The 26,538-nt window shown below is 34.0% G+C and overlaps 1 protein-coding gene across 11 annotated transcripts in view; it reads left to right on the top strand.

The window, feature by feature from the left end:
• The window catches only part of LOC136407996 (uncharacterized), an 89,093-nt gene that overhangs the window by 3,090 nt on the left and 59,465 nt on the right, over nt 1-26,538 (top strand). For all 11 annotated transcript variants that reach the window (XM_066388678.1, XM_066388681.1, XM_066388683.1 and 8 more), the window contains exon 2: nt 10,790-11,533. In XM_066388678.1, coding sequence (XP_066244775.1) covers nt 11,081-11,533 — 453 coding nt within the window. In that variant the 5' untranslated portion in view covers nt 10,790-11,080. The remainder of the gene's footprint in view (nt 1-10,789; nt 11,534-26,538) is intronic.

A 26,538-nucleotide genomic window follows, 5' to 3' on the forward strand; every position in this document is an offset into this window, starting at 1 on the left:
TTCAGCTCTTTTTTCCTCAATATTAGGGTCATTTTTAATTGCAGTATTTGCATTTTATGAATCTCAACCGTTTTTCTATATCCTAACTTTTCTCATTACTTTAGCTTTTCAGTTTTCTGAAAATAGACTCTTTCACGTTATCTTCCTGGCAAGTTTTTCTTTTTGAAAGTTCGTCTTGGCGTCCTCTTTGAAAGTTGTTTTGTTAAGACTTTTTTTTTTAATTGTATTTACTGTTCACTCATAGCTCTTCGTTCGCTTGAATCTCATATTTGCAAAATCAGGATAATTCTTGAAAATTTAATACCCTGTAACCAGTTTACGAAGAAGGTGTGGACAATGCGGCGTTTATGAGAATTTTTCTGCTCAAAATCATACACTGATTTACCTCTTGAATGATAACTTACTGTTATTAAACACCTTATATTATAAAACAATTCGTGAATATTTGTTTTTCGTGTATCTTTTAAAGTAGTATAGATATTAAAACTTTTTATACAAAACTTGTTTAGAATTTATAGAACTGCAAAGTTCTGAAAGGAAAAAAGTACTTTTCTGGAAAAAAATGTTTCGTCGACGTCGCGACGCCAAGCGTCGCTTGCTAAATTTAAATTTAAATTTAGCAAGCATTTGTTTTATCTCGCGCGTCCTTATTTAATGTTGTGAAAAATATTTTTGCCCTACCCAACTAGTTTCAGATAACATGGGTGGGGTGCTCAGTTTGAATAACCCTGCACATCAGCACGCTTTCAGCTTCTCCGTCTCAAGTCTTAAGTCTTAAACTATGTCTTTTTATGGGTGGCAAAAGTTTTTAGACTCTTCTTCCAATCAATGGCGTTTTAACATACTTTGTGACGTAAATTCTAGCATAATGTTAAAAAACAGTTTCGTAGGAAACCAGGTAAGCCACGTCTCAGAGACATTCGGTATGCTCCTATCCAGATATACAAGTATTTCATTAAAAACTCCTAAATATTCTTGTACATTCATTAGGTAGTGTACATGCCGAAGCACATGTTCTTCAATGTTCTATAATATGGAAATAATCGTAGTTTCTACATATGTAAGTGCTGGCCCAAAGATCTCCTGGGAATGTGTCTTGAGCATATATGTACATACACTCACTATCAAAGTATATGCACTGAATTTGAGGCCAATACTAAAAAATGCTTACTTTGAATATGCAAAGATATTTACGCTACGTGGGTTTTGTCTTATTTTAAACGAACACCTTTTCTGAATTTTCTCTACCACATAGCAATATTAGAAAAACGGAAAAAAAATGTTTGTACCTCTACCAAATACGACACTATATTTTCCAAGTCATCACTGCATTCAAAACGATGCCTTCTCATGTACTTTTTGAGTTTTAGGGAAAAATAATAATGATCGCAGGGGGCCAGGTCGGGATTGTCAGGTGTATGTGATAATTTATCAGAGCCACATTCATTGATTATTCTGATAGTTCCTGCTTTAGTTCCTTATTTTTGTACTATAAAAACAGAGTTTTCTGAGAATAATTATAAGCTATTTTTCCAGGTGCTTGATCTCAAGTTTTTTATTGTGCCTCTGCACATATTTTACGTTATTGTAGTCCTTTGTGGCATACACTCAATTAAGAGAATCCGCCCTGCTTCCGAGACAACAGTGTTCATTAATTTTCCGGTAGAAAATTGCCTCGTTGCTGCCTTGGCATAACATGTCACAGAAACTTGCCATAACAGGATTGTCCCTATTGCCTATTGTTTTCACCACTAGGCCGAAGATAAAAAACTCCCCCTATGTTTGCTTCCCAGGAATCTCAGTGTTTCCAAGCGTTCTCCTTCTAACTTTTCCCATCATTCAGTTTTTCCATTATCTGAAACTCGATTTTTAAAATCTTATTGACAAAGAGTCTTATTGGCAGTTGTCGCCCCCCATGAACTTCCAACCTTTCTTTATATTAAATTTCCTCTCCATTCACAGCTTTTCTTTTTTGTAAATCTGATAGTTTTCCCGAATGTTAATTTTTTTCCATTATTACTCCATTTTTTTAAGTCATAATATTTCTGACTACCACTATATTGTTCCATTTTAATTCACAGTTTGTACTTCTCCTGAATCTAAAAATACATTTTTGTATCATTTAAAATTTCTTTTTTACTCATAGGTTTTTCATTTTCTGAACTACAGTTTTTCCACTTCTTTTCATTTAATTTTGATCTCCACTCAAAGTTATTCCTTTCTCTAAACCTTAAAAGTTTTCCACTTTTCTCTTTATTTGATTTTTCTTCACTTTTTGTTTCTATGTTATCTTAAACTGAAAACCTTTTTCAACGCGACTTCTTGCAAAGTCTTTCTCTGAGTCGTTCCTTTGTCAGGAAGTTGTTTGTCTTGTGAGTCTCGACAGTTTTTTCAAAATCTCTAACAACTCAATTTATTACTTACGCATAGTGCCTCATCCCTCAGATTCTCATCAATTTTCCCTTTTTCACGAGTTAGTTTAGTAAATTTCCTACCTCCCTTCTAGAATTTTTTTAATTATTACACTTTTTAAAATTCAAAAATTTTAAAATGAAGGTAGGAGTAATCGTAATGTTAAACATACACGGTGGCTCAAAAACGTGCATTAAGATTAATCTTTTTTGTTTTACTTCTATTTTTCTTCTTTGCCTTTTGCAATACTTATAAGTTTTTAGGATTATTTTGATTTTCAACTGTTTTCGAAATATTCAAGTCAAAAAAGTTTTTTAGTATTTTGCCTTCAAAGTTTCTCTTCATTCACAGTTTTCCTTTTTTACAAATCAAAAACTTTTTCCTAATTTTTAAGTTGTTAATAACTTGAATGAATCTGAACTAACCTTTTTTTAACGAGGTTTAGGGAAATCTGTCGTTCCAGACTTCGTCAACTTGGCACATAGCGATCTGAATTGTTCCAGGCATTTAGGCATAATCGACCGACTAAATCCCCTGTCCTCAGAGAAGCATCCAGAACCGCCAACACGAGAGCATTATTTCAGATCTAGTGATTACTGTATGTTTAAAGATTCATAGATTTGATTCATAAGTTTCTTTAGTTTTTAGAATTGAACGAAATATCTTTGTTATACTGTTTCAGTGATTTTTCAGTAGCAGTAACAAATTTGAAATATTTTCTTTAATTGCTGTTTGGTTCATTTCGGATTCTGCAAGGGTTTTCTCGTTTATCCATTTATTACAGATAAAAATAGTATGTTTTGGTGTATCCTCTTCTTCGCCGCAAAACCAACATTTTAGACTATTGTGTTTACCAATTTTGTATAAATATTTTCCAAATATGCCATGTCCCGTCAACACTTTTACTCCATTTTCTGCAGGTCCATGTTTTTACGTCTTTTATTAGGTTTTTGGTCCATCCGTTATAATTATTCAATTGAGTTTGCCACTTGTCGTATATAGCCTATTTAAACAATTTACGTGTTATATTATTTCTATCGAATAAATGTAAATTTATTAACCCTGCACTGGACGCGTGATTTTTTGTTGCATGAAGGGACGCGTTGGTCCTGATAGGCCGATAGGTTAAAAAATGTGTACAAAAAAATAACGTATATCAACAATAAACGTTTTTTGGCAACAGAACATTAAAGTTCTTAGTGGCCAAAAGAACATTGTCCTGTTAAAAAAAAATAAATATAAAAAAATATGGTATATTTGGAATCGCTTACTAAAAGACCCTGTATAAAATTTATTCGAATTCTTTTTCTTTGCGTATTTGACATAAAAATACTGTGTGATCTAAGCAAATAAGTTTTTTGCAAAATCTATAAAAATATCGCGTTTTGCGATCTTTACAGAAAGAGCATCTCCCACGTTTATTTCCAACCTCTTGAGAAGTCCCAGCGAATTCAGTGCCACTAATTTTTGCTGCAGGTAGTCTGATGTCTATGAACAAATGCTGGAAATTCGTTATTGTTCTCATGTAGTCCATTACAAGTTCTTTACCAAGTTCTTTTTGAAAAATTCTTCGCCCAACTGCAGCATTTACGCTACTTGAATTTGTTTTGAATATAGGGTGTAAAATTTAACCTGGAATATAGAAATGTTTCGAATACTAGGCATCCTATAAAGAAACGTTTAGTATCAAATTTAAACTGCTCTGAGAAGGAAATATATTGGTGCTAAAGTTGATTCCCCTCCACCTCCTTGTGTGCGGGGTGGGGGTTCACTTTTTAATTTCAAGTGATATTACAGATTCGGAAAATACGGTTAAAAATGAGAAAAATCTGTTGGAAATATTTTTTTCGAATCAAGCTAGACAACATTGTAATTAACGAAATTCAATTTCTCTTTCATTTATGATTTACCGAAAGGTTTGAAAATATATGATTTAGCATTAATGAAAACGTGAATTTTTGTATAGCTTTTATTTAAAGTAAAATGATTCAAAATGATGTCCCCGAACCGCAATGCACTTATTTATCCGTGTTTTAAAGGACTCTTCACATCTACGAATTGTGTCTTCTAAAATAACAGCACAAGCCTTAATAATTATCAGAATTATATCTTCACGCATCGTTCGTATTTCTTTATAAATCTGATCTTTCAGATATCCCCACAAAAAAGATCCTGTGGAGTAAAATCTGAAAGTCTAGCAGGCCAATTCACCGGACTGGATCTGTCAATCCATCAACCGTTAAAATTACGATTAAGAACTTCCCGTGCCGCCGCAGAATAGTAAGCAGGATAACCATCATGTTCAAACTACATGGTTTGATACACTTCTAAGTTTAAGTTCTGGAGTAACATGGGCAATTCATTTTCCAAAATGCTCCGGTAAATTTCGTTATTCAAGTTACCTTCAATTACGTGGGGACCAATAAGTTTACTGCCAATAATCTATACCATACGTTGACAATCCAAGGACGCTGGTGCGCAACTTGTCGAAGCTAATGCGGATTTTCAACACTCTAGTAATGCATTTTATGCTTATTAACTGTATCATGATTTGTAAACGATGACTCGTCAGAAAATAATAAACAACTGAAAAAATTGTGATTTCGTTCTATTTGTCCAGATGCCCACTCAAAATAGTCTAGACGATTTTGAAAATCTTTCTCATAAAGCTATTGCATAAAGAGATATGATAAGGGTGAAAATTATGCATCCTCAGCATTCTCCACACCCTCATATGAGAAATTCTTGATAATCTTGATAATTCTTTTGTGCTCAATTGGGAATTAAAAATCACAGCATCTAGGATTGCAATTTGATTGTTTTCTCCACACACAGTAGCTGGCCGACTTATTTTCTTCTGATTTTTATACTCCCTTCATTCATAAATTTTTTCAGTACACGATAGAAAAAAATCCAAGATACTGGTCTTTCAGGAAAAAACTGAGCGTAGAGATTACCAGCATTATCTAAATGCCTACCAGCTTCTTCATACACAGAAACCATTTTGATTTTCTCTTCTACAATCAAATACTCCATCGTGAAGCAGCATTAACAACAGAATGTTTAAAAGTAGATGTTTTGTTTGTTTACGTTATTGTTTATTTATCCCATTTTATTACAATAGAATTTTTTTGCCCCATAAGATTTTTTTAAAAGTGGACGTTGCCTTTTAAGATATGAATTGGAATTCGTTAATTACGGTGTTTTCTAATCGAAAAAAAAATTAAGATAAATGTTTTATGTTTTTAGCTGTATTATCCGAATCTGTAAAAAAAATGGGAGTTACTATTCGAAATAAAAAAATTAACCCCCATCCCACTCATATAAGGGGTGAAAAGGAATCAACATTAGCACCAATACGTTTCCCTCTAAAAATAATTAAAGTTTGATACTAAATATTTCCTTATAGGATTCCTAGAATTCGAGATATTTTGATATTTCAGATTAAATGTTACATCCTGCATGTTCAATATACGTTGTTGGTGCCTTTGAAGATATATTCTATTAATTTCCTTGTCATTGTAGTACAAACCGTTGATGTGGTTGCAACTGCCTGATTCATCTTCTTCTTACGTATAATTATTATATACTCCCACTTTCTTTTCTATTCTTCTAACTTCTAGTCTCTCTTCCTTCAGTCTCTCTCTCGCCTCTTTTCTATTCTCCTATTACTCCCCATTTTCCTCACGTACCTTCGCTTTTCCACACGCAGTCTTATCAGAGGAAGTATCATCAACTCAAACTAACTTGAACTAATCTGACACATATTTATTTCGTAATCAGATTTTTCACATCAAATCTGTTTTGTTATTAATAATTTGACATTAATAATTTTTTCATCAAGTGTTTGTAACTGAATTTGTCCTCCTTTTGCTCTTCTGAACCAAACTCATCTAGACCAAATTTTCTAAGTACAAAGTATCCATCATCTAAGGAATTATACAACTTTGTAAGAAGGTTTGTAGCTTACTTATAGTAAGCTTTTCATCCATCTTCCGTTTGTCACTTTGGATCACGATCATGTCACTTGAACTTGGCAATTACATCCGTAGTTACTATCACCCTTGGCTATCAATCATTAGTTTCTATATTTCTTTGTCGCATTTTAAGTTATTTTTCCAAAAAGCTTTACAACTAATTAAAGTGAACATAAAGTGCTTAAAAACAGAGCTTGAATGAGCACGAAACGAAACAAATTAGATATATTTATTTGAGATAAGTTTGAGCCTGCAGGCTTCCCCTTAGATAAGAAAACTTATTTATCCAAATAGAGTCCAAAAGGACGCTAGAGAAATGTTCCCCCCAGTCTTTCTCTCTCTGGGAAATTTCATTTTATGGGGAACTTCACCCGCATTACATTAGAAGTAGGTAGTGGCAAGTTATTTCATGTCTTGCTTGTTATCAGTACGGTACGAAGAGGTTGGAGTGATCTTATAGGGGCTTAGATATAAGCTGCTTACGGCGGTGTGTTTGCTATATCGAATCCTGCAATATTTTCTTACTTTAATTTCAATTTACAAAAACTTTATTGAAGGAGGGCAAAACATGCAAGAGCGAGCGGTGACCCGAAACCGATTTCTATGTCAACGAGGCATCACTATCCGTGACCTGGATTTCTTAAGATTAATGATTTTTGAGAGAAAACCAGAGCCAAAAGATATTAATCTCTGATAAATGTATTTTTAGTGGAGCTTTTAATGACCCTTTACGGATGCCAGTTGAACATTCTACTAAAACTGAAAATCCTTGGTTGAATTGCCCTTCGACAATCGATTTAGATACGCACCTGATTTTTTACTCTTTTACACTTGAATTTACGATTAAGTCGTACCTTTCTGAAGTTTACGATTTTAAAAAATGGAAGATGTACCTCACTCAGTAGAGTTTTCGGACCCTATTGAAACGGTTTAAGTAAGCCACTGATGATTTATTTCGAATGTTTTTAATTTTCAATTCTATAGAAAAACGTGATTTAAACGTGAAAAAAATCAGTGGCGTAATTATCTTTTAGTACAGTGACGACTTTTGACATTTGGTAGCACTGAAAGCAAAATTGCTGGCTCAGATGTATCCGTCTAAAGATCGTTTAAGTACGCCTCTGATGTTATTCCGGAAATATCGAAAAATTGTATTAGCAAAATAGCTCATGTTTGCAATAATATCCCTCGCATTAGTCTAATAACACAAATGGTCAATTTCACCTTGGTAATGGGTTAATCCATTAACCTTTTGTTTCAATGTTCAGTTTGGATTAGGGTTGACTCGAGCCCTACGTGTGCGGCCTCCGCTATAACACCACGCATTAATAGCTTCATACTGTCGATTCAGGATTTAAAGGGAAATTGCTCGTAATTAATCTGGTTATGCCAATTAAGCTCCTTTCAATTTTATATGAAATTGGGGTGAAACTCCGGAATATCTTGTACAAATTACGGATTCTTGATTCAGGATCATTAGAACGATAGGATCCCTCCGACAGAGAAGTGCAACATCTATTGTCCGATATAAAGACAGGGGTTTGAATCGATTGATTAGTAATTCCAGCACTTTCAATCAAACGGCCTAATCAGCCGCCACTGTATTTCATGCCGCTTCAATTTTGACCTCAATAGCTTAACGGTCCACGCTACATCTCCGTTGGAGCTCCAATAATGTCTCTATTGATAGATGTAACAGATTTCAATATTTCTAGGAAACCAGAAGTTATCCGAAGCCATTTTATCGGGACAGACTTTATGCTTTCCAACTCGATTTTGGGAAATCCTATTTTCACGATTGAGCAATTCTTATCAATATTATTGGGGTTAAACTAGGGCTTGTTTGCATGAGTTCAGCTGAGTTTTCATTTATTTCCCACTATTTTTAAGGACTTCGATGTAAAAACTAATTTATTCGAGTGGAAGTGGTTGTTTGTGAAGAAACATGATAGAAAATTCCTGTTAAATATCTGAGTTGAGAATAACCAAAAAAGGCATCGATGCCAGGCATACAGGTTTTCGGTTTTTCTGCAAATAGGAAATTATCCAGGCTAGAATCAAATTATCCAATTCCAGGGCAAGGAACGTTTTAAAAAATCTGTCTAGACTAGCCAGGGGATATACTCAAACTCTGAATGAAAACCATTGAAGATTTTCCTGTGATATTCTCCTGATGTTGGGACCACACTCAACTTACCGAGGCCAGAACACATCTATGCAAACTGATTATGATCAATTCTTAATAATTCTCCTACAGTCTTTCTGGCCTCGGATTTCTTTAAAATCTGTTCATTTGGACCTTACTCTACAACCTAAGATCTTACGTAGCATTTCGAAGAGGTGATTCAGAATAGTTTACGACCCTACGAAATTGTTGTCGACCTCAATCTTTGTCTCTTTAACATCAAGTGAACCTATTTTTGCTTTTTTTCAGGTAGAATGTACAGAGTGGTTCAAATTCGAAGTGTATCTCGTATTGAATCTCGAAAACTATCAGAGATACGAGGTCGCTTAAATTGGGGCGAAGTTGCACAATTTAGTGCCCAAAAAATTGCCACTTCAAACCCGGAAAAATTCCGAATACTTCCGGATATACCCAGAAAAAAACAGAATTTTGCTATATCATTTTTTTTCCCGAGTTTATTTGAAGAGATATTTCAAAACAAATGTCACTTCATTATTACTGCTTTTTTGAGAGCCCTTAGCATGCTAATTTGCTTTTATTTACCAAAAGTTGAAGCTTTTGAGTGATTATCGTTCCATTTTAAATCATTTAATTACATCTGTAATTTAAATCATTTTTAATACCACTTTTAAAGTTTTTTATTCCTGCAAATAGCGCTCTGAAGATAATTGAGTATTTCTGTTACGAGCGTAATAGATTTTTATTATTTCACGCTTTTCAAGTGATAAAAACATTTTATTTTACTTTAATAATAATTAATATCAACTTTATAATTTACTGAACAGATTTGATAGAATGACAATGTGATAATTGTTTACTTATTTAAAAAAAAGCAGAATGAACAGAATTTATGCACTTGCTTGTCTAGATATGAGTTTTTTTAAATACTCATAAGTCGTACCTATTTGTTATACTTTATAAAAAATTATTTATGTTATTTATTTCATATATTAAAATTGAGTGCAAACATCTATTATGCGATCAGAAGAAACTCTAACGAAAACAATACGGGAAGAATGATAGATATATGCTTTTTAAGAGGGTATTTTTACCATATCTACTACTTTTTTGATGGTTGTTATACGTTATTGTTCTTAGAAGGGCAAAAGGTGATAAAGGACAATGTCAAAAATCCAGGTCCGTATTTAAAAAAATGAAGTTGATGGTGGTGGCTCAAAGACGAAACGTCGGATTTTAAATTTCACCACGCCATTTTGTAGGGACAAAAAAATGGTAATAATGAAATGACCATTGTTTTGAAATATCTCTCCAAAAAAGTCAGAAAAAAACAAAAATGATATAGCAAAATTTTGTTTTCTTCTGGATATCTCCGGAAGTATATTTGGAATTTTTTCGAGTTCAAAGTGGCATTTTCGTGGGTACTAAATTGTGCAACTTTTTGCCAATTTAAGCGATCTCGAATATTTTATAGTTTCCGAAATCCTAATAATACGTCTCGAATTTGAGCCACCTTTTGGTGGCTCAAATTTTGAATAATTCAACCTAAAAGTATTGTTTTATTGCCAAAACAGGACAGCCGACCAACATCAACCAATTTCCGATCTCGCTTATCTCGTTTTTTCAATTTCTCTATCCGCGAAATAATAGTCTAAAACATGAAAAAATTTTAAAATATGAGATTGAAGTATCAGCTGAAGTGCGGTCATAAATTAAAACATTTTACGTTGTACGACTGAAAATGTGTTTAGCAGGTTCAGAATTTCAAGCTTCGCGTACTTGACTCGCCATGCGAAACGCTATTTTCCGGTCTTGATAACTTAAATAACTATTTCATTATGTGGCACTAAAAATAAATATTTGTCGATTATTTCACTGAACTAAAAATACATTTCCCGTAAGGATACGCAAAAATACACCGAACATGGAAAAATGAATTTTCCGTGTTCTAGACTTCTAATTAAGTTTAGGGTCTAATAATGAAAAGTATCGTTCGTTACGCGTCCCGAAATGTATTTTCCCGCGCTTGCATGCTTTGCTGTATTCCACTTTGGCTCACACGAGAATTGATCATGCACGCTCGAGAAAATATTACTTTCCGGGCTGTTAAACTATTTCCTACGAGCGCCCAAAAGTTGCAATAGCATAGAATTTTTTTGGATGGAGACAATTAGACGTAAAGTTACAAAACTCCATATTTTAAGTATTTTCATATTTAATAAGAAATCAGGTTAATATTTATTTTTTTATTTTTCAGATGAAAATGGCGGCCTACTTCCTTCCCGGAACATGATACCATGCAACCTCCGCAAACCAAAATTTAACCGTGTCAAATTCAAACTATTTCTCTTTGGCCTTATCCTGTAACCTCTTCAAGCAATAATCCCTAGCCTAATGTCCAAATATGTCTAAAGAATTAATATTAATAATCGACTTAGATACTATAATCACGTCTAATTCCCACCTCCTCCACAACGGATCGCTTTCGTTCAGACTATGATATTGGCCTCAAATTTACTCCATTTCATCCCTCCCTGTACCCGGTAAAATGATAAACTTTGGAGAATCCCCGTTAAAAATAGTTTTAATATTGGCAGCTCTGTTTATCCAGGTTAATACACTCGAACGTGATTTTCCCAGACCTATTCAAGGAAAAGTTTATTTGGCAATCGCGGTTCCGTCTTCCGGACAAAGTTTCAGTAGGGCTTTCAACAAAACCTTAACAAACATCACTCAAAATCACTTGTTCGGAAGCTTCAAGAAATTTTCTTACAACATTAGTTTGGAGCCACTTGTGATCGAACTCCCTGAAAATGGGAGCTTTAATAGTTTTCTTTTGGAACATGTTTGCGACATGTTTGAGGGAAAACATGTTATCGCCGTATTGGTTTTGGGATCATCTCCAGCAGCGTTTACAGTTAGTCTGACGGCTAGTCATGTTGGAATCCCCGTTTTATGGGCAAAGGGCCAAAGCGAGTTCTTGCCAGGGTTCAGAAGTTCGGTAAGTGCACACACTTTTTATTGGAAGTAGATTTTCGTGCTTGCCTTCAGATACGAATGTTCAAAGGTTAACTATTCGGCTTTTTTCCTTAGATAGCCTCCACTTTCTAGTTCCAACGGGAGCCCCATTAATCCAGATTAGTCCAAGATTAATGTCCCCGTCCTAACTTATAAGATATATCACGGCATTCGCTTTAGCTTACTGACTGGGACATCGAAAAATTTCGTTTAACTCTTACTATAACCTCCACAAACTGAATCCTAGTCAGATCAATAAATTACAACTAACCCTTGATTTTTGCTTGAAGCTGAAATAAAAGTGTTACTCAGAAAGTAAAGGCTAATTTTTAAAAATCATAAAAAAACAGCGATCGCTCAGAGTTTAATTTTTGAAATTCACATTTGCCTCAAAAGAAAGGGTACCCCATTAAATTTTTTAAAGAAATTTATTGCCCCCAGGTTTTCTCTATAACTATCTTCATTTGCAAGTTTTTAAATAAAAGAAGAGTGACGTCCCATAGCGGATATAAATTACTTCTAAATCTCGCTCAGTTCAAATATAATTTTGAAATGTTCATTACTGCTTAAAAAATGTAGCTACAGCATTGACTTTTTCCCTACTTCTGCAACCCAAGCTTCCTCTATTAGTTTCGAAATTTGAAAGACTCTGCACTCAGTCACATACCAGAGCCAAAGTATGCAAATAAACTAATAATGTCGATCCAACAGTAGCCAATTTTTGAAAATCCATAACTGCCTTGAAAATGCAGCCACGTCATTGAATTTTTTACAAATCTATTATCCAAGTCGTGACTACAAATACTTCCATTTTAAAAAATCTTCATTTCAAATCAACTAAAAACATTCTGAACGGGGCAAGTTTGCGTTTTGCTTGCTGTCTCACCCCAGACACAAGGGGGGACAGTTGGCCGAGGTGAACTGTATCTCTTGTGTATATCTTATTTTTGTTCGAAGGATCACAGCTTATTTGGCGATGAACCAATGCAGAACAAACACACTTGATAACAAAACACTTATATTTATTTAACTAAATGTCCAACACTACTGCACAAGTGCCAAAAATCATAACAAAGTGTAAAGTTAGGGTAAACTAGAGAACTACAAGCGACCACCGGTTATCAAGAACTTTTGACGAACGGGAGTTTTTTGGAACAGGGCAAATGTTATGTTTTAACTGAAAGCAGTATTGAGATCCTACTAAGGCTGTAGGAGTATAAAAAGAGAGTTGGAGAGGTGTTGAAGAGGCGTTGTGTGTTGTGTGAGAGACTATATGAGACTGTTTGAGACCGACTCAAAAACTTAATTTTCCCACCGAATATGAACCTCATCTTATCCATATATATTTTTACCACCTCATAGTCATACCAATTAGTGAGAATTATTAGTGCAGGGGAATAAGGATTGCTTATCAATGCGGTGCCATGAAGGTGTGAGAAAAATGATGGGTGAGAAGAGTTATGAGCGTGGGAAGAGTGTGGAATGTGTATGCATTTGGATAATGTAAACACTGCCCTTAAGGGTGATTAAAAAGGGTTTACGTTTGCAAAGAAAGAAATTTATTATTAGGTGAAGATGTTGGATATTTTCCCAACACATTCATTTTAATAATGTGGTAGATGTAATTAAATGGTTCAGGTAAATTGGTAAGTAGCTATCGTTTTCCTTGATTCAATTCTTCGCTTAAATGAAAAGGAAGTAGTAAACCCGTTTCTCAAATGAAGTAATTTTAAAAAGATTTCGCTTGTTCAAAGAGAATGGCAATTGCTCCTTTTGTGTGTCCATCCTTCGTAAGCGGCAGACGCAGCGTTTGGCAAATTTAAAAATTTAATTAACTCTTAGTCAACAAGTTAATAAAATTTAATTTAGTGCACTAAGCGGAATGCAATGCAAACTGGTTAATTATGGCTTTAGAATAACTGAGTTTGAATATCAACTTAATTTCAATGATCTATAAGTATGTGCTTGGTGAAGAATATTTTATACCCGAAGTGAAAATTGAGTAGAAATTAATTACCGAATCTGTTTTATTTAGTTTGGGGCCTTCTTTCAGGATTTCTCATTATCACGAACGTCAATGGGAAAAAAGGTATAACCCGGGTATAACCACGGAAAAAAAAGTATCTAGGCAGATCTGGCAAGACTGAAAGCCAAATATATATATACATATTATAAACATGTATATTATATATACATATATTATTATTTAAGCAGGTTAATCCCTAAATTCCAAAAATACAAAAAAATATACCGGGTGTTCCATTTGAAATAAGGAAATTGACATTGACTTCCGGTATAATCGGAAGTAGCATGACCTTCCAAAATATGAAAAATAAAAAATAGTAGTTGCAAGTCTAAAACTTTCTAATGAAACAGTTACATGAATCACCCTATATATATATAATATATATATTTGCGACTTTCAATTTAATCGCAAATGATATCAATTTTAAAAGTTTCATTTTTTCATATTCGGAAGAAGCATGAGTTTGATTGAAATTTATTGAAAGTCAAGTCATGTCGAATTCTAATTTCTTCTCGTATTCGTGGTTGTCAGTTTGGGCATTAAACCTCATAAAGGTTTCCTAATTTCAATTAACTAAGTGAATTCTAAAAGCCAAATTATAACCTATTTTGAAAATATGCTATTTACGACAAAAATACAAAGAAATATTGCGTCAGATCAGTATATCCGTATAAGTAACTATTCGAAATTTGATTTTTTTTATCAAATGCGTAATTTATAAAACAACTTGGCAACATGGTCATTCAATATTTTATTAGGTAAAATATCAATATTAACAGACAATTTATTGAAATTTAAATTAATGGTTCTGCTTTCATGGTGCTGAAATCTTGGCTTGCCCGAAGCTGTGAAAAAGGAAAAATGAAAGGAGGATAATGATTTGTTTTGTGGAAAGCGAAAGGAGTATTCTACAGTTCTGAAAAACCGAAAGTTGAAAAGTTATTTCGCAGTTTGTCCGCCATAGATATGAATATAATACTTTATAATTCAATGGAATGGAAATTTATCAAATAATTCCGTAGGAGATAAATGATTGTCGAGTCTGATTTGGAGATTAAACCTATCAACTTGGTGTGCAGGGTGCGTCTTTGAGAATTGGCGCAATTCGTATATGGAAAATTATAAGTTTAATGTATTTTTTAAGATTGTATTTTTGTTTTGCGGAAAAAACTTGAGACTGTAAAAATATTTTCAACCTGATATGATTTCGGGTTTGCCCCGGAACTATACTCCGTACTTACTAGTGGTAAAGAGTTTCAGAGATTGTGTGGATAGTTGAGTCCATAGTGGGTCCATTATAGTCTAGGATGTTCTATCATATTGGTTTGAGTTGTTGGTGGTTGGATTTTGATTAATACTAACTTTATAAATTAACTAGGTATTTACCACACTTGATGGCTTAATAATTCGTGTTTTTATGAATGAGGACACTCTATATTTTATATGCATAAATAACTCTCAGAATTATATGAAAGTATCGGGTAATTCACATTAATACACGATATTTAAGGGAGACGCTGCAAGTCTAAACAAACCGTAATCTTAATATTGTAGATATCCTCGTTATTAAAGTTAATGGGAGAGATAAGCTTTTAAATACAACAAGAATTGTAAGTCATTAACTACTATGCTGATACTCTTTTACTCAATAAATAGATCCAGATTTCAGTAAAAGCGAGTCAAGTTGTGGTATGGTCATAATCCGTAATACAATTTAAATATTTATATTAAATATTATAATCAGAACAAATTTCGCAGTGATGAGGGAAAAGAGTTTTTTAACATTCCAAAAATGGAGCTCTTTTGATAAATATTCTGTTGATTTTATTACGCAAAAAAAGTTTCAATTTGTCCATTAACATCCAGTCAATTTTCCATTAGGTCAATTAGTAGTGCTCCAGGAATAGATTTTTCTAGGTTGCATCATTAAAATATACTCTCCACTTTAACAGCGAGAAGACAGATGATGCAAGAAAAATGTAAGCCCTTGAGAGAATATACTGTTCGTTTTATTATCGCACAGATGAATAAGTAGGTACAGGGTTTTGATATTTATTTGCTCTACCAGCGAAAACGGTATTGAAGCGAATAAATAATACAGATTCGCTATGAGTTAGGATGGCTGATAGAGCTGGAGCTGGAAGCTGAAGAGTGACAGAAAGAATTGAACTTTTAATGACACAAACCAGGCTGTAAAGTGCTACTTTTAATGACTACAGAGTAAAGTAAAAAGTTTTTGAATGAATGCAAATTTGATAAGTAACTTAAGCAGCAAAAAAAGTATTTTTACTGTCTAAACGGCAAAAGTAAAAAATTCCATATACATATAAGAAATATACCACACAAAAATAAAAGAAGATTTTAATTATTAATTGGTACTAATCGAAAAAAAGATTATATGTTTTCCCTAGCAAAAAAGCAAATTTGTTGACTACACAGCCGAGTCGAAACTGAATATTTGCGATAGTAAATTTGCCACTTCCTCCACTTTTACTATAAATAACTATTTTATTATGCTCTAACAGTATCAAAAGAAATATTCACAGCAAAATCTAACAAAATATTTCCACCTTTCGTTTTTAAAATAGACCACTCTGTATGTTACTCTATAGAATAAGAGATTTCTTCCTCCTAATTTAAAAGAGATAATTTATAGTATTTACTTTAGCCTCCTTAGGAATAATAGGGTCTAAAATTTGGATTTCCAGCTGAATTTTAGATCAAGTTTGCCTTGGGCATTTAAGCCTTTGATTTACTTACAGCATATTATTATGACGATTATTATGCTAAGTAACCGAAATTTTACATTATAATAGAAATACTTTCGTTTTCAAGGCAATTTTCATGAATTTAAATTTCGAGAATTTAGTCCTCATTCCAAAGAGTGAAATATCATTAAAGGGAAAAACATTTAATTAAAAAAGTGAAAGTTCGTGGTCTTTTGCCGGTTTCCAAACGGCATCAAGATCCGTTTTCAAATCATCAAATTAGTTTCTATGCTCCAATTTAGATTTCCAGTGGATTTTAGAAAACTCATTTTCTAATACTTGCAATGGAGCGACTTGAAAATAAAATAACATTTGGATATTTTCAGGCAAAACTCGACGTGTGCCCCCAGCGACTAAGTAACAGAAAAATATAATTATACTTCTATTGTGTATTTCGAGAAGAGATTTCGTCTTCAAAATGAACAAACTAAAACAGTATTTATTTTCCGGATTGTGATTCTGACGACGTACCATCGGCATATTTTATTTGTTTTGGCACCATAAACTATGGCAGAGTTTGATGTGTTAGGGGATAACAAGTTTTGCCCAAAACTCGCCCTTATATAGGTCAAATTGTAAGATCCTGTTTAAATCAATATATATACCTCTTGTTGGACCCGAAAGTTTATTGAAGTCTTGAAATACTTGCGAAGGGACTTTGCCTTTTAGCTCCTTCCGACAAAAAATTCAAAAATAGCCTGCAGTTAGGACCATCAAGGGTTGTCAACCCCTTTTCATTTTCAAGGCGTCCCAGACGAGACGTAATAAAATGCCCGCGTGTTTTATTAATAACGATCTTTCTCTTTAAGTTATTCACGATGAGATGAGTCTATTTGGTGGGGAAGGTGCGTCACTTTTAAGGAAAAAATCCTTCGTGTTAATTAGTAGTCGATTTAAAAAAATTCAGGATTTAACCAGTTTAATTTAAACAAGATAAAATCCGGAGCTCGTTTCGTTTCTCTTTTTTGCTTCAAAAAAGTTTGGTTCATTTGGAGTTTAAGAGAGGTTAGTCATTTCAATGAAGTTTTTTAAAAAAATTTGAAACAAACTTTTCTGATATACAAACTATTAAGTTTGACCCCCTTTTACACCCCGAAATTTTTGCGGTGCTCTACTGACTTATCTCCACCAAAATTTTGAATTATATGTTCAATTTACAAACTTCTTTATGTCCACAATTTTTTCGCATTTGTAACTGTTTTCGATCTCTTTGAAGAAATATCCAGCAATGAATGAGACTATCGTTTTGATTTTCGAATATTTACATATTCAGGAAAATGGTATTTTCTATGCTGCTTAACTCAAAAACCGTTGCAAACACGAAAAACTGCAGGAGGCAAAAAATTTCTAAATAAAACAAAAATTAATACAATATTTTAAGAAAAGCAATGACTCGCCACAAAAAAGTTTTTGGAATTAAAGGCGGCATAGCCCTGAGACAAACTTTTGGTATAATATCTAGTTATGCGGGTCCTTGACACTAATTCATGTTCCAAATTCAATCTAAACAACCCGAAATCTTTGGGAGATAAAACCGAACACAAAATTGCAACTTTACTACCCTGCACGTCAAAAGGGAATCACCGAAAATTATATAAATTTCTCCATTCTTATGGTTGATAGCAACCTATTAAAGTTGACAGGTATGGCAGTAAACACTCTGTAAGTTCATTAAGTCGTCAGAATTAATATCTCATAAACCCAAACCAGTTTAGTAACTATGGAAAATGCATATTCAAGAGTTTCAAATACTGCAGCTTTTTCGAAAAGTTGTGACAAAATGGTGAACGTACATGGCTTTAATATACCCCGAAAGACTTAATTTGAAGTTTGCCGACTAACAATTGACTCATTAGTTATGACATAACACCAAAATTATGTGTTCTATTATTAGACGAAAGAAAGCCTTCCTTCATCAAAAGCTCCCCTTAAGCTCCCCCTCCTATTAAAAGGCATTGTCCTCGGCTTTAACAGCTTTATTTCAAGCCATTCTAACGGGATTATGCAGTTTCTCGTTGTAGGCAACAGTCGTTTTCCACCTGAAATACCTGCTACACCTTTAAGCCTTATGAAATTCAATAAGTTGGCTTACACGACAATTTTCGATATAAAGAAAGCTGGAAGAAAAATAAAAGCTAAGTAAGGATGGGGGTGAACTCAGATATTCTTTTAGTGTTTTCCTTTGTGTTTAGAATTCGTCACGTGCCCTTTTGGCTTTTATAAAATAGGATTTTTTGCAACGAGAACATTACGAAAATGCATTCTAGAGACTTGCTGCTTTGCGAGTCATTTCAGCTTCATATATATATTTTTTGTTTAAAATTGGTTTTTCTTAGCGGAAATGAAATTATTATTAGGTAATTTCTGACCCTGGCTGAAAATTTTAGAACTTTTCACGCAAGACTTTATTTATGCTCTCGACAATTCAGCCATAAATTCCGGCCTAAACTGACAACTGTTTCTGAAATTCAATCTGTTGGCTTAAAATAAATCCCGTCAAGGTGTGGCGGAAACGTGAGAAGGGTCCATCTCATCCCAAGAATTTTAGGTGAAAAAAACAAAGAGTGGAGTAGAAATATTGACGAACTGGAGCAGAAACTGTACACCTTGGGCAGGACTCCAGATAATTTTCCTTTGAGAAATTTTCATTATCAAGATTCCCATACCTCTTCAACCTTTAATGCTGCCTTCTCAAAATCAGGCAATTAGTTATCAGAAATATTAACGCGATACTATTTATTTGTTTTAATGCTTCGAAAGTTTTTGAACACAAAAATTCTGTTAAAAAGCCCGTTTCTGGACGTAAAACATATATTGGAAATTATTAAAAATTCCAGGAAATACCTGAGTTCTGTACTAGCCCAGACTAACCTTTTTTATAGAGGATGAGGTGCATGAGTTAAGTACTAACCGGAGGCCTTTGATATTGTCGGTGTTATTCAACCTTTGAGCGTGAGATTCGCTCTAAGTATACTTATCAGCTATATAAAGTATATCTTATCCAAGAGCTTTTGAAAAATGACTGACAAGCGTTAGCAATTTTGTGGGGAAATGATGAGATGGTATGATGAAAATAATGGATTTTCAGTAAAAAAACTCTTTTCGGATGAAACTACCTGTTATTTAAATGGACTGGTTAACAGGCACAATTATTGTTTCTGGGGTCAAGAAAATCCACACTTGATATGTGAAGCTTATACCCACCTCCCTCAGAAAGTAAATGTACCAGCAAATATCATTAACAACCGAATTTTAGAGCCATTCTTTTTTAAAGAAAACATTACAACTGAATGCTCCTTAGACTTTTTAAATTTTGAACTGGTGCCTACTCTAGCTATTATATTTTTTAACGATGTACATCCACAAATACTCACTGAAACAATTTGGTTTCAACAGGATGGCGCTTCCCCACATTTTGGTGTTAATATCAAAGAATATCTTGATGAAATATTTGTGGGTTGCTGGATTGAACGACATGGCATAATTGATTAGCCACCCAGATCCCCAGACTTAACACCGTTAGATTGCTTTATTTGGGGATAGCTAAAGGATAAGGTTTACCAAACAGAACAGGTTAAATTCCTAAGTAATAAAGTCCTAAAAATCAAAATTAGGGTGAAGTCAATTAACATACCGGTTGAGACCATTTGGAATTTCACCGACGAATTTTACCATCACCGAGAAGCATGCCAAGTAAAGAATGAAGGATATTTTCAGCATGTGCTACGTTAAATAACTTGTAAATAGGACTAAGAAGGTATTCGTCATTTTTTTGTTTTTAAAAGAGTTTTTTTATTTCGTAATAACTACATAACTAAAAAAAAAGTGCATGGTAAGATTCTATTTTTCACGAACTTTTCAGCTAATCCACACACAACATATGTTTCCATAAAAAAAACGTTGGGTAGAGTTGCAGCTGAGAAGTTAAAGGAAAATGCATTTTATTGCCAAAAAATATGTACAATTCAAAATCAATTAACGTTGTTGGGAATTTTATAATATAAAGATAACCCGAGTCAATTGTTAGGTCCTACCAACTGAGGAATAAACAAAAAAAATTCTCTAGGCCGATCCTCGACCTACCATTACGTGCCAAACTGCAGTTACAGTAATAAAATCCAAACATCTGTGTTATTGCACTTCGGGCTCATGACAAAAAAGAGCAGCCATAAACCAGTTTGGAATTTCCGAACTCGCCACTCGTAAAAAGGAGCCAAGAAACCGAAGGTGGCAGCGAGTATGATTGAAAAAGAGCGTTGAAGATCTTAAGTCTCCTGGCAAAAAAAAAGAGGGGGTGTCCTTTGGGGGTTCGGAGGTCCGCAACCGAAGAGGTATTCGAAAAAGAAGGCTCTTGAAGAGAGGTCGAAAGAAATCACCTAGCAATATATACCACTATACCAGATCTTGTGCAATTAGTGTTTAGCTCTGTAACTACGACTCTTGTTCTCTTCTCTGTCATACGTCTGTACAAGAACTATTGTGTAAGTAAAAGTAGTGTTAATTGGTGCAACGGTGTTTCTTTTACTCTTAAAACTTTTGAGCCCCATCACTTCATGACGGTAAACCGTCTGGTCCTTCGGTAAAACAAGAAATCACTCCAGCGTAAGAAGATTACTTCGTGGGTGCTTAGTGAGGCACTCACTACTGTTAGGTAGGATCAAGAAGCCGCCGGTCTAAATAAACGTGTTTAAGCGTTTTTTAAGTTACTCATTAAAAGGTATTATTAAGTTTATTTCGGACTTTTGCCCAGCTCTGAACATGGCTAAATTTAAGGGTTATAGAGAATAGCCACTAAACCCCTATTCTGGGACTGCGGTCAGACATTACTTCAGATGGGGAGTGGAAATCAGTTTTTCGTTGTACAATAATCTTTCTTCATTGCGGTTATCCTGACAAAATAGTCTCCCTGACTTCTTAAGATGATTTATTTTTGCTTTTCAAGATTCGCCATTTGTTTGCGAGTTCTTTCTTCAATTGTGATCTTAATTGTTGTTTCAAAGTACATCCTAATTGCCGTCCAGTGTCTTTTTGGCCTTAATATGAGTTTCGCGCCGGCTTCCTTGTTGAATTCCTCCAGAAAGGCACTACTGAATTATGTTCTCAGATTCGTATATCTTTAACATCTGAGTATCGTGTATTCGGGGTTATCCAGTTTTCCACAGAACTAACAATCATCAATGTACTAGGAAGTAGGAACAGAACACTCCACGCTTTGTATATGCTTGGGATAGATAATAGTCTACTTCTCCCCATTCGCAGTCATCCCATGCATTCAAACCTGGAATGAGAACCTTGATCCAGTCATGGTACCCTGTCATTACATTTTCTACTGAAACTCGCAAGTTTATTAGTTTCCTTCCACCATACAGTACATCCACCTATTTGTCTTTTTCCCTAAGCCATCCACCTTCGTCTTTTTCACAGCTACTTTCAGTTTCATGTCTTTTAGCGCTTCCGCCATTCTGGACACAGCGTAGGAAGTCTTGTCTTCCAGATCCCTACCTAGCCTGAGGTAATTTTTTTTTCTTTTTTCATCTGGCAAACGCTCTTTTACGCACGTTAGGCCATTGGTATTAAGACCTTAGTCGGTATGGGAATGTCGGACTCACGCACACGTAGGCATTGCTCAGTATAACCCCTTTCCTCTCTTGACTCAGGATGTCATCCTTGGGACCGCCAGATTAACCTTACCTTGGATGGGGGAGGGGGGGGGGGAGATTTCCTACTCTTTCTCCTTAATTGTTCTGAACTCCTTAATAGATTTATTTGTTTCATTTTTACCCATCAAATTAACCTTCGCTAACCCGAATTGTTACGGTAAACCACATAAAGGGTTATTTTCATAGTGCATGGCGAAGAACATTTGAGGGTAAATAAAGATACTCGGAACCCTAATAAAAAGCCAAGAACTGGTTATATCCAGATTGCAGACGTTCGTCTGCTAACACCAGTTAAATAATGAAAAGGGCGGCGTTCCCAAGAACCGATTATATTCGCATTCCACACATTCCATTCTCAAGCGTTTTAGCGCCGGTTAAAGGGGAAGTTCTATATATGTTGGTCAGTGGGTCACTGCAAGTAAAATAGAGTACGAAAACATCAAGATGCAAGCGAAAGAAGAATGTAAATATGTATAATACATGAGAGTCCTTTACATATCCAACCTTGTCTCCAGTAGCCAGATCATACGACTCAGAGAGAGACAGAATGATTGGAATCTTTCTTCTAGATGTTTTTTCTTTTGTTTGTTTCATCATAACCTTGAAAATATTTGTTCCGATTTTAGCTGAAATATTATTATTAAGTTGTTTGTCTCTTCTGGTCTCGAAGAAACCGTGTCCTTATTTCTGAATGTGAGTTCCAGGATCAGAACCAGAATAATGTAGAATCTCTAGAACTGATCCTTAAGAAATTGAGATATTGCAGATAATCATAGAGTGTCTAAGGTAATACGGTGTTTTCATGTCTCCTTCCCGAGCCATGCCGGGATAAGAACCAGAATAGTATACCACGTCAGATTCATATGGTATTCTACTTTATGTTTCTCCGTAGGGGGGATAGATTGATTGCCTCTCAAAGTTATTCCTAATATGATCCTCATAGTGTGTCGAAGAAAGTATCCTTCCTTCTGATTGTCAAGTAGAGATAAGGTAGTTATGGTACCATGGTGTCCTCATGTCTCTTTGAGCAAGTTCTTCCAGAACCAGAACCAAAACAAGGTACAAGTAAAACGCAATTTTTGTAATAAATTTAGGGATAAAATATACAAATGATTAGGATAGAAAAAATGATCAAAGTGACATATATGCATATAGTATATAGGTATTGACTAGATAATCACGACATACATTTCTTACGGGAAAATCTCTACATATTTTTGCAAATAACTGAAACATAGTAGCAGTTATGGAAACGATGCAAAAGAGCGAAAAACTCTTTAAATTCAACAGTATAAATGCAAAATATAAACTTTTGTTTAAAGGTTAAGTGAACCTTTTACCTTGTGTTTCCTACAAAAAATAATTGGCGAAGGCCCAAAATGCACGAAATGGATATTATTGCATTAACAAATTGCAGTCTTATATCTCAAAATATCCCTTTTGTGCCTTTTATTTTTTTTGATCTTTTGGTTTAATGTGCATTTGTATATAACATTCAGGCCGTTTCACTTAAAATTAAAAAAATTGCTGTTTACTTCTAGTTTAACTGGAAGACCCACCATTTTGAAAAGATTTTAATTCAATAACCCATGACATATAAAATCCATGGCATTTAATGAGGTCCCAACTTTTCCGATTGCTCCCCTAATCGATCGAGATCTTACCCCGTTCAACTTGTTGGAACATCCTATCTATAAAAGACGTTAAAAGAAGAGTGTAAAATTTTTAAAGAGGTAATAGTATGAACCAAAATAACCAAACAAGTCTTAGTAAACATGGGTTTGCAAAATAACGGTTTTGAAGATATGGAAGGTTATTCCTTTTTGAAACACATATTATATTATATTTATCAGTTATTTATTATGTACAAATAAGCAAAAATTATTATTTTTCACCTCCTTTTTTATTTTACAAAAACTTGCATTTTCTTATTATAGTATAAACATTAAGTATTTGATTTTTGTCAGTGCACAACTTTTTGTTTACTATGGTCGTTTAACAGATGCATTTTTGCATTTAGACCAAAGGCAACAAAAGTAGTTTGCAGCCGATGGTACTCCAGCTCATTTTTTGATTGCCATTACCAAGCAATTCCACCAAACCTCTCGACGTAGATTGGTAGGAAGAGGCGGGCCTGTATTAAGGTCTGCAAGATCACCTGATTTAAACCCTTTAGATTTCTTTTTCCTGGGATATTTGAAAACATTAGTCTATGGTACTCCTGCAAATAGGATTGAGGAGCTGCAGCTACGAACTAATCAAAAACCCCAACAAATCCGATCTAATCAGTGGATTGAGAACGAGTTTGAATATTCTTCGAAAAAGGTGTACCTGCTAGGACATGGACTTTGAACATCGTATGTATCTTTATTTTTTGTTTTCGTCAGGAATTACGTTTGTTTGGTTATTCATAATAAATAGTTGCAAATATATGTTTCAAAAAAGAATAACCTTCCATATCTTCAAAACAGTAACTTTGTGAACACAGGTTTAACAAGACTTTTTTGTTTATTTTGGTCTATACTATTATCTTTTTAAATATTTTACAGTCTTTTTTCAACACCTCGTACATTACTCTATATATAAGTCTATTTTTACACTAGATTTACCCGACATGATTTTGGGCACTAGAAAACGGTTTCATTAACTGCTGTGAAGTTTGGCCTGTTAAGAACACAATCTAAGTAAAAAACATTTTATCTCGACAACCCCTTCATCATCCTTAATCTTGATAAACAAACTGGGTCAAGTACAGCCTCGAAATTTATACCAAAGTTGGCGTCAATGGCCTGATTAATTGCGCGCCTATTTTGCATAATAAATTAATTCCGATGACTCCAAAAAACTGCCGCTATTTTCTCCGTTTCAAGAGCTCCGAATTGTTTCGAGAGCAAGTTTCTTGGAGGGTGGTACAAATAAATTCCCGAGGAAAAAGCGGTTTGTTGTTAGTAGAACCAACATTTTATTTTTCCTTATCTGTCAAAACTGATGTCTTTTACTGTCGCCTGGAGGATAAAATCCTTTCTACGGTAATGGCCGTCTAAAAAAACCAATTTTTAAGGACGAGGATTTAGCCAATCCGTTTTTGACCTACTTTTTCTGTGAGTGGTGACCAGAGATAGTATGTTTGTGCTTTAGCTGCTATTTTAATTATTGATTAGTGCTAAATATTTACAAATTAACTCTGATTGAACCATTTGATGTAGAAAAAACTCCAATGATCGTCCCTTTTCTTTAAACCCCTTATTCTATACAATTACGAAGGGTAATATAATCATCGTTTGAACTCGTCAGCAAAAATGAGCTCTCACTTCTGCACAATTTAGACCAAATTTCCTGCCATGATCGCCGAAAACAGTGTCAACTTATTGCGATTGCTGGGAGTCTCTTTTAAAATTTGCAGTGTGAATTACTGCAAATTGCGTTTTCTCTTTTGCATATGGTAATTTGTCGGTTGTAACCCTGCACCCTAAAAGCTTGTTATTGCTCTTCACAAGTCGTTTTCAAGGATAATTAGCCTTGGTTTTTTTGTGGTGCTTAACTTAATTTTTTCATAAAAATCATTAAAAAAAACGAGTATCGTTATATTTAATGTAATAAAAATCTTTATATAAAGTGTTATTTAAGTATATGTGGCCAAACTTCAAGGGGTGATTCTTTGAGAAATTCTAAGACGAAAAGCTTATATAAACACAGATCCGGTATGGCTTTATTTTCAAGATACAGGGTTTCAGACTTTTCTCAAAAACCTTAATAATCTTTTAGTCGATTTTGTTGAAATTTGGCAGTGTTATTTATGGTTTTTATTATTATTTATGCGCCACTTTTTTAAAACATTTATATTTTTTCGTGTTAAGCACAGTCATGGCCACTCAGGTCACTGGATTTAAATCCGTTAGATTTTTTCCTTTGAGGGCATATAAAATCCTTCATTTATAAAACTCCGGTCAACACTGAAAACTAATTAATCAGACGGATACGGGGTTTATGTGATCAGATAAGATATACGCCAAGAATATTTCAAAGTGTTTGGGAATCGATATTAAGACGAGGTAATACTTGTATTGAGTTGAAGGAGAATATTTTCAGCAACTATTATAATTTTCGTATTAGTTATTGTTAAATATTTTTTTACTAAAAAAATGGTTTATCATTTGTTCAAGTATAGTTTTAATAAAGTATTTTTCTAGTTTGATTTTTCTTAAATTTCCGGCGTTATCTCCATACACGCCACTAGCAAAAGGAGACAATTTCAAGCTTAAAATATTCTTTTGTACTACATTAAAAACTGTCACCAAGTTTCAAAGTCATATTAGTTTGCGTCTTTTTATTATTTAGAAGTTTTTTTACATGTAAAGATTTTTTTAAAAAGTTTGGCACCCTGTATCTTGAAGACTAAACGTTACCGGACCTATGTTTATATAAACTTTTCGTTTTGGAATCACTCAAATAATCACTCCTTGAAGTTTGGCCACTTACTTAAATAGTACCTTGTATATTTAATTTTTTTTCTAATATATGTAAAACATTTAAA

Source organism: Euwallacea similis, chromosome 4 (assembly GCF_039881205.1).
Source record: "Euwallacea similis isolate ESF13 chromosome 4, ESF131.1, whole genome shotgun sequence".
Classification (NCBI taxonomy): domain Eukaryota; kingdom Metazoa; phylum Arthropoda; class Insecta; order Coleoptera; family Curculionidae; genus Euwallacea; species Euwallacea similis.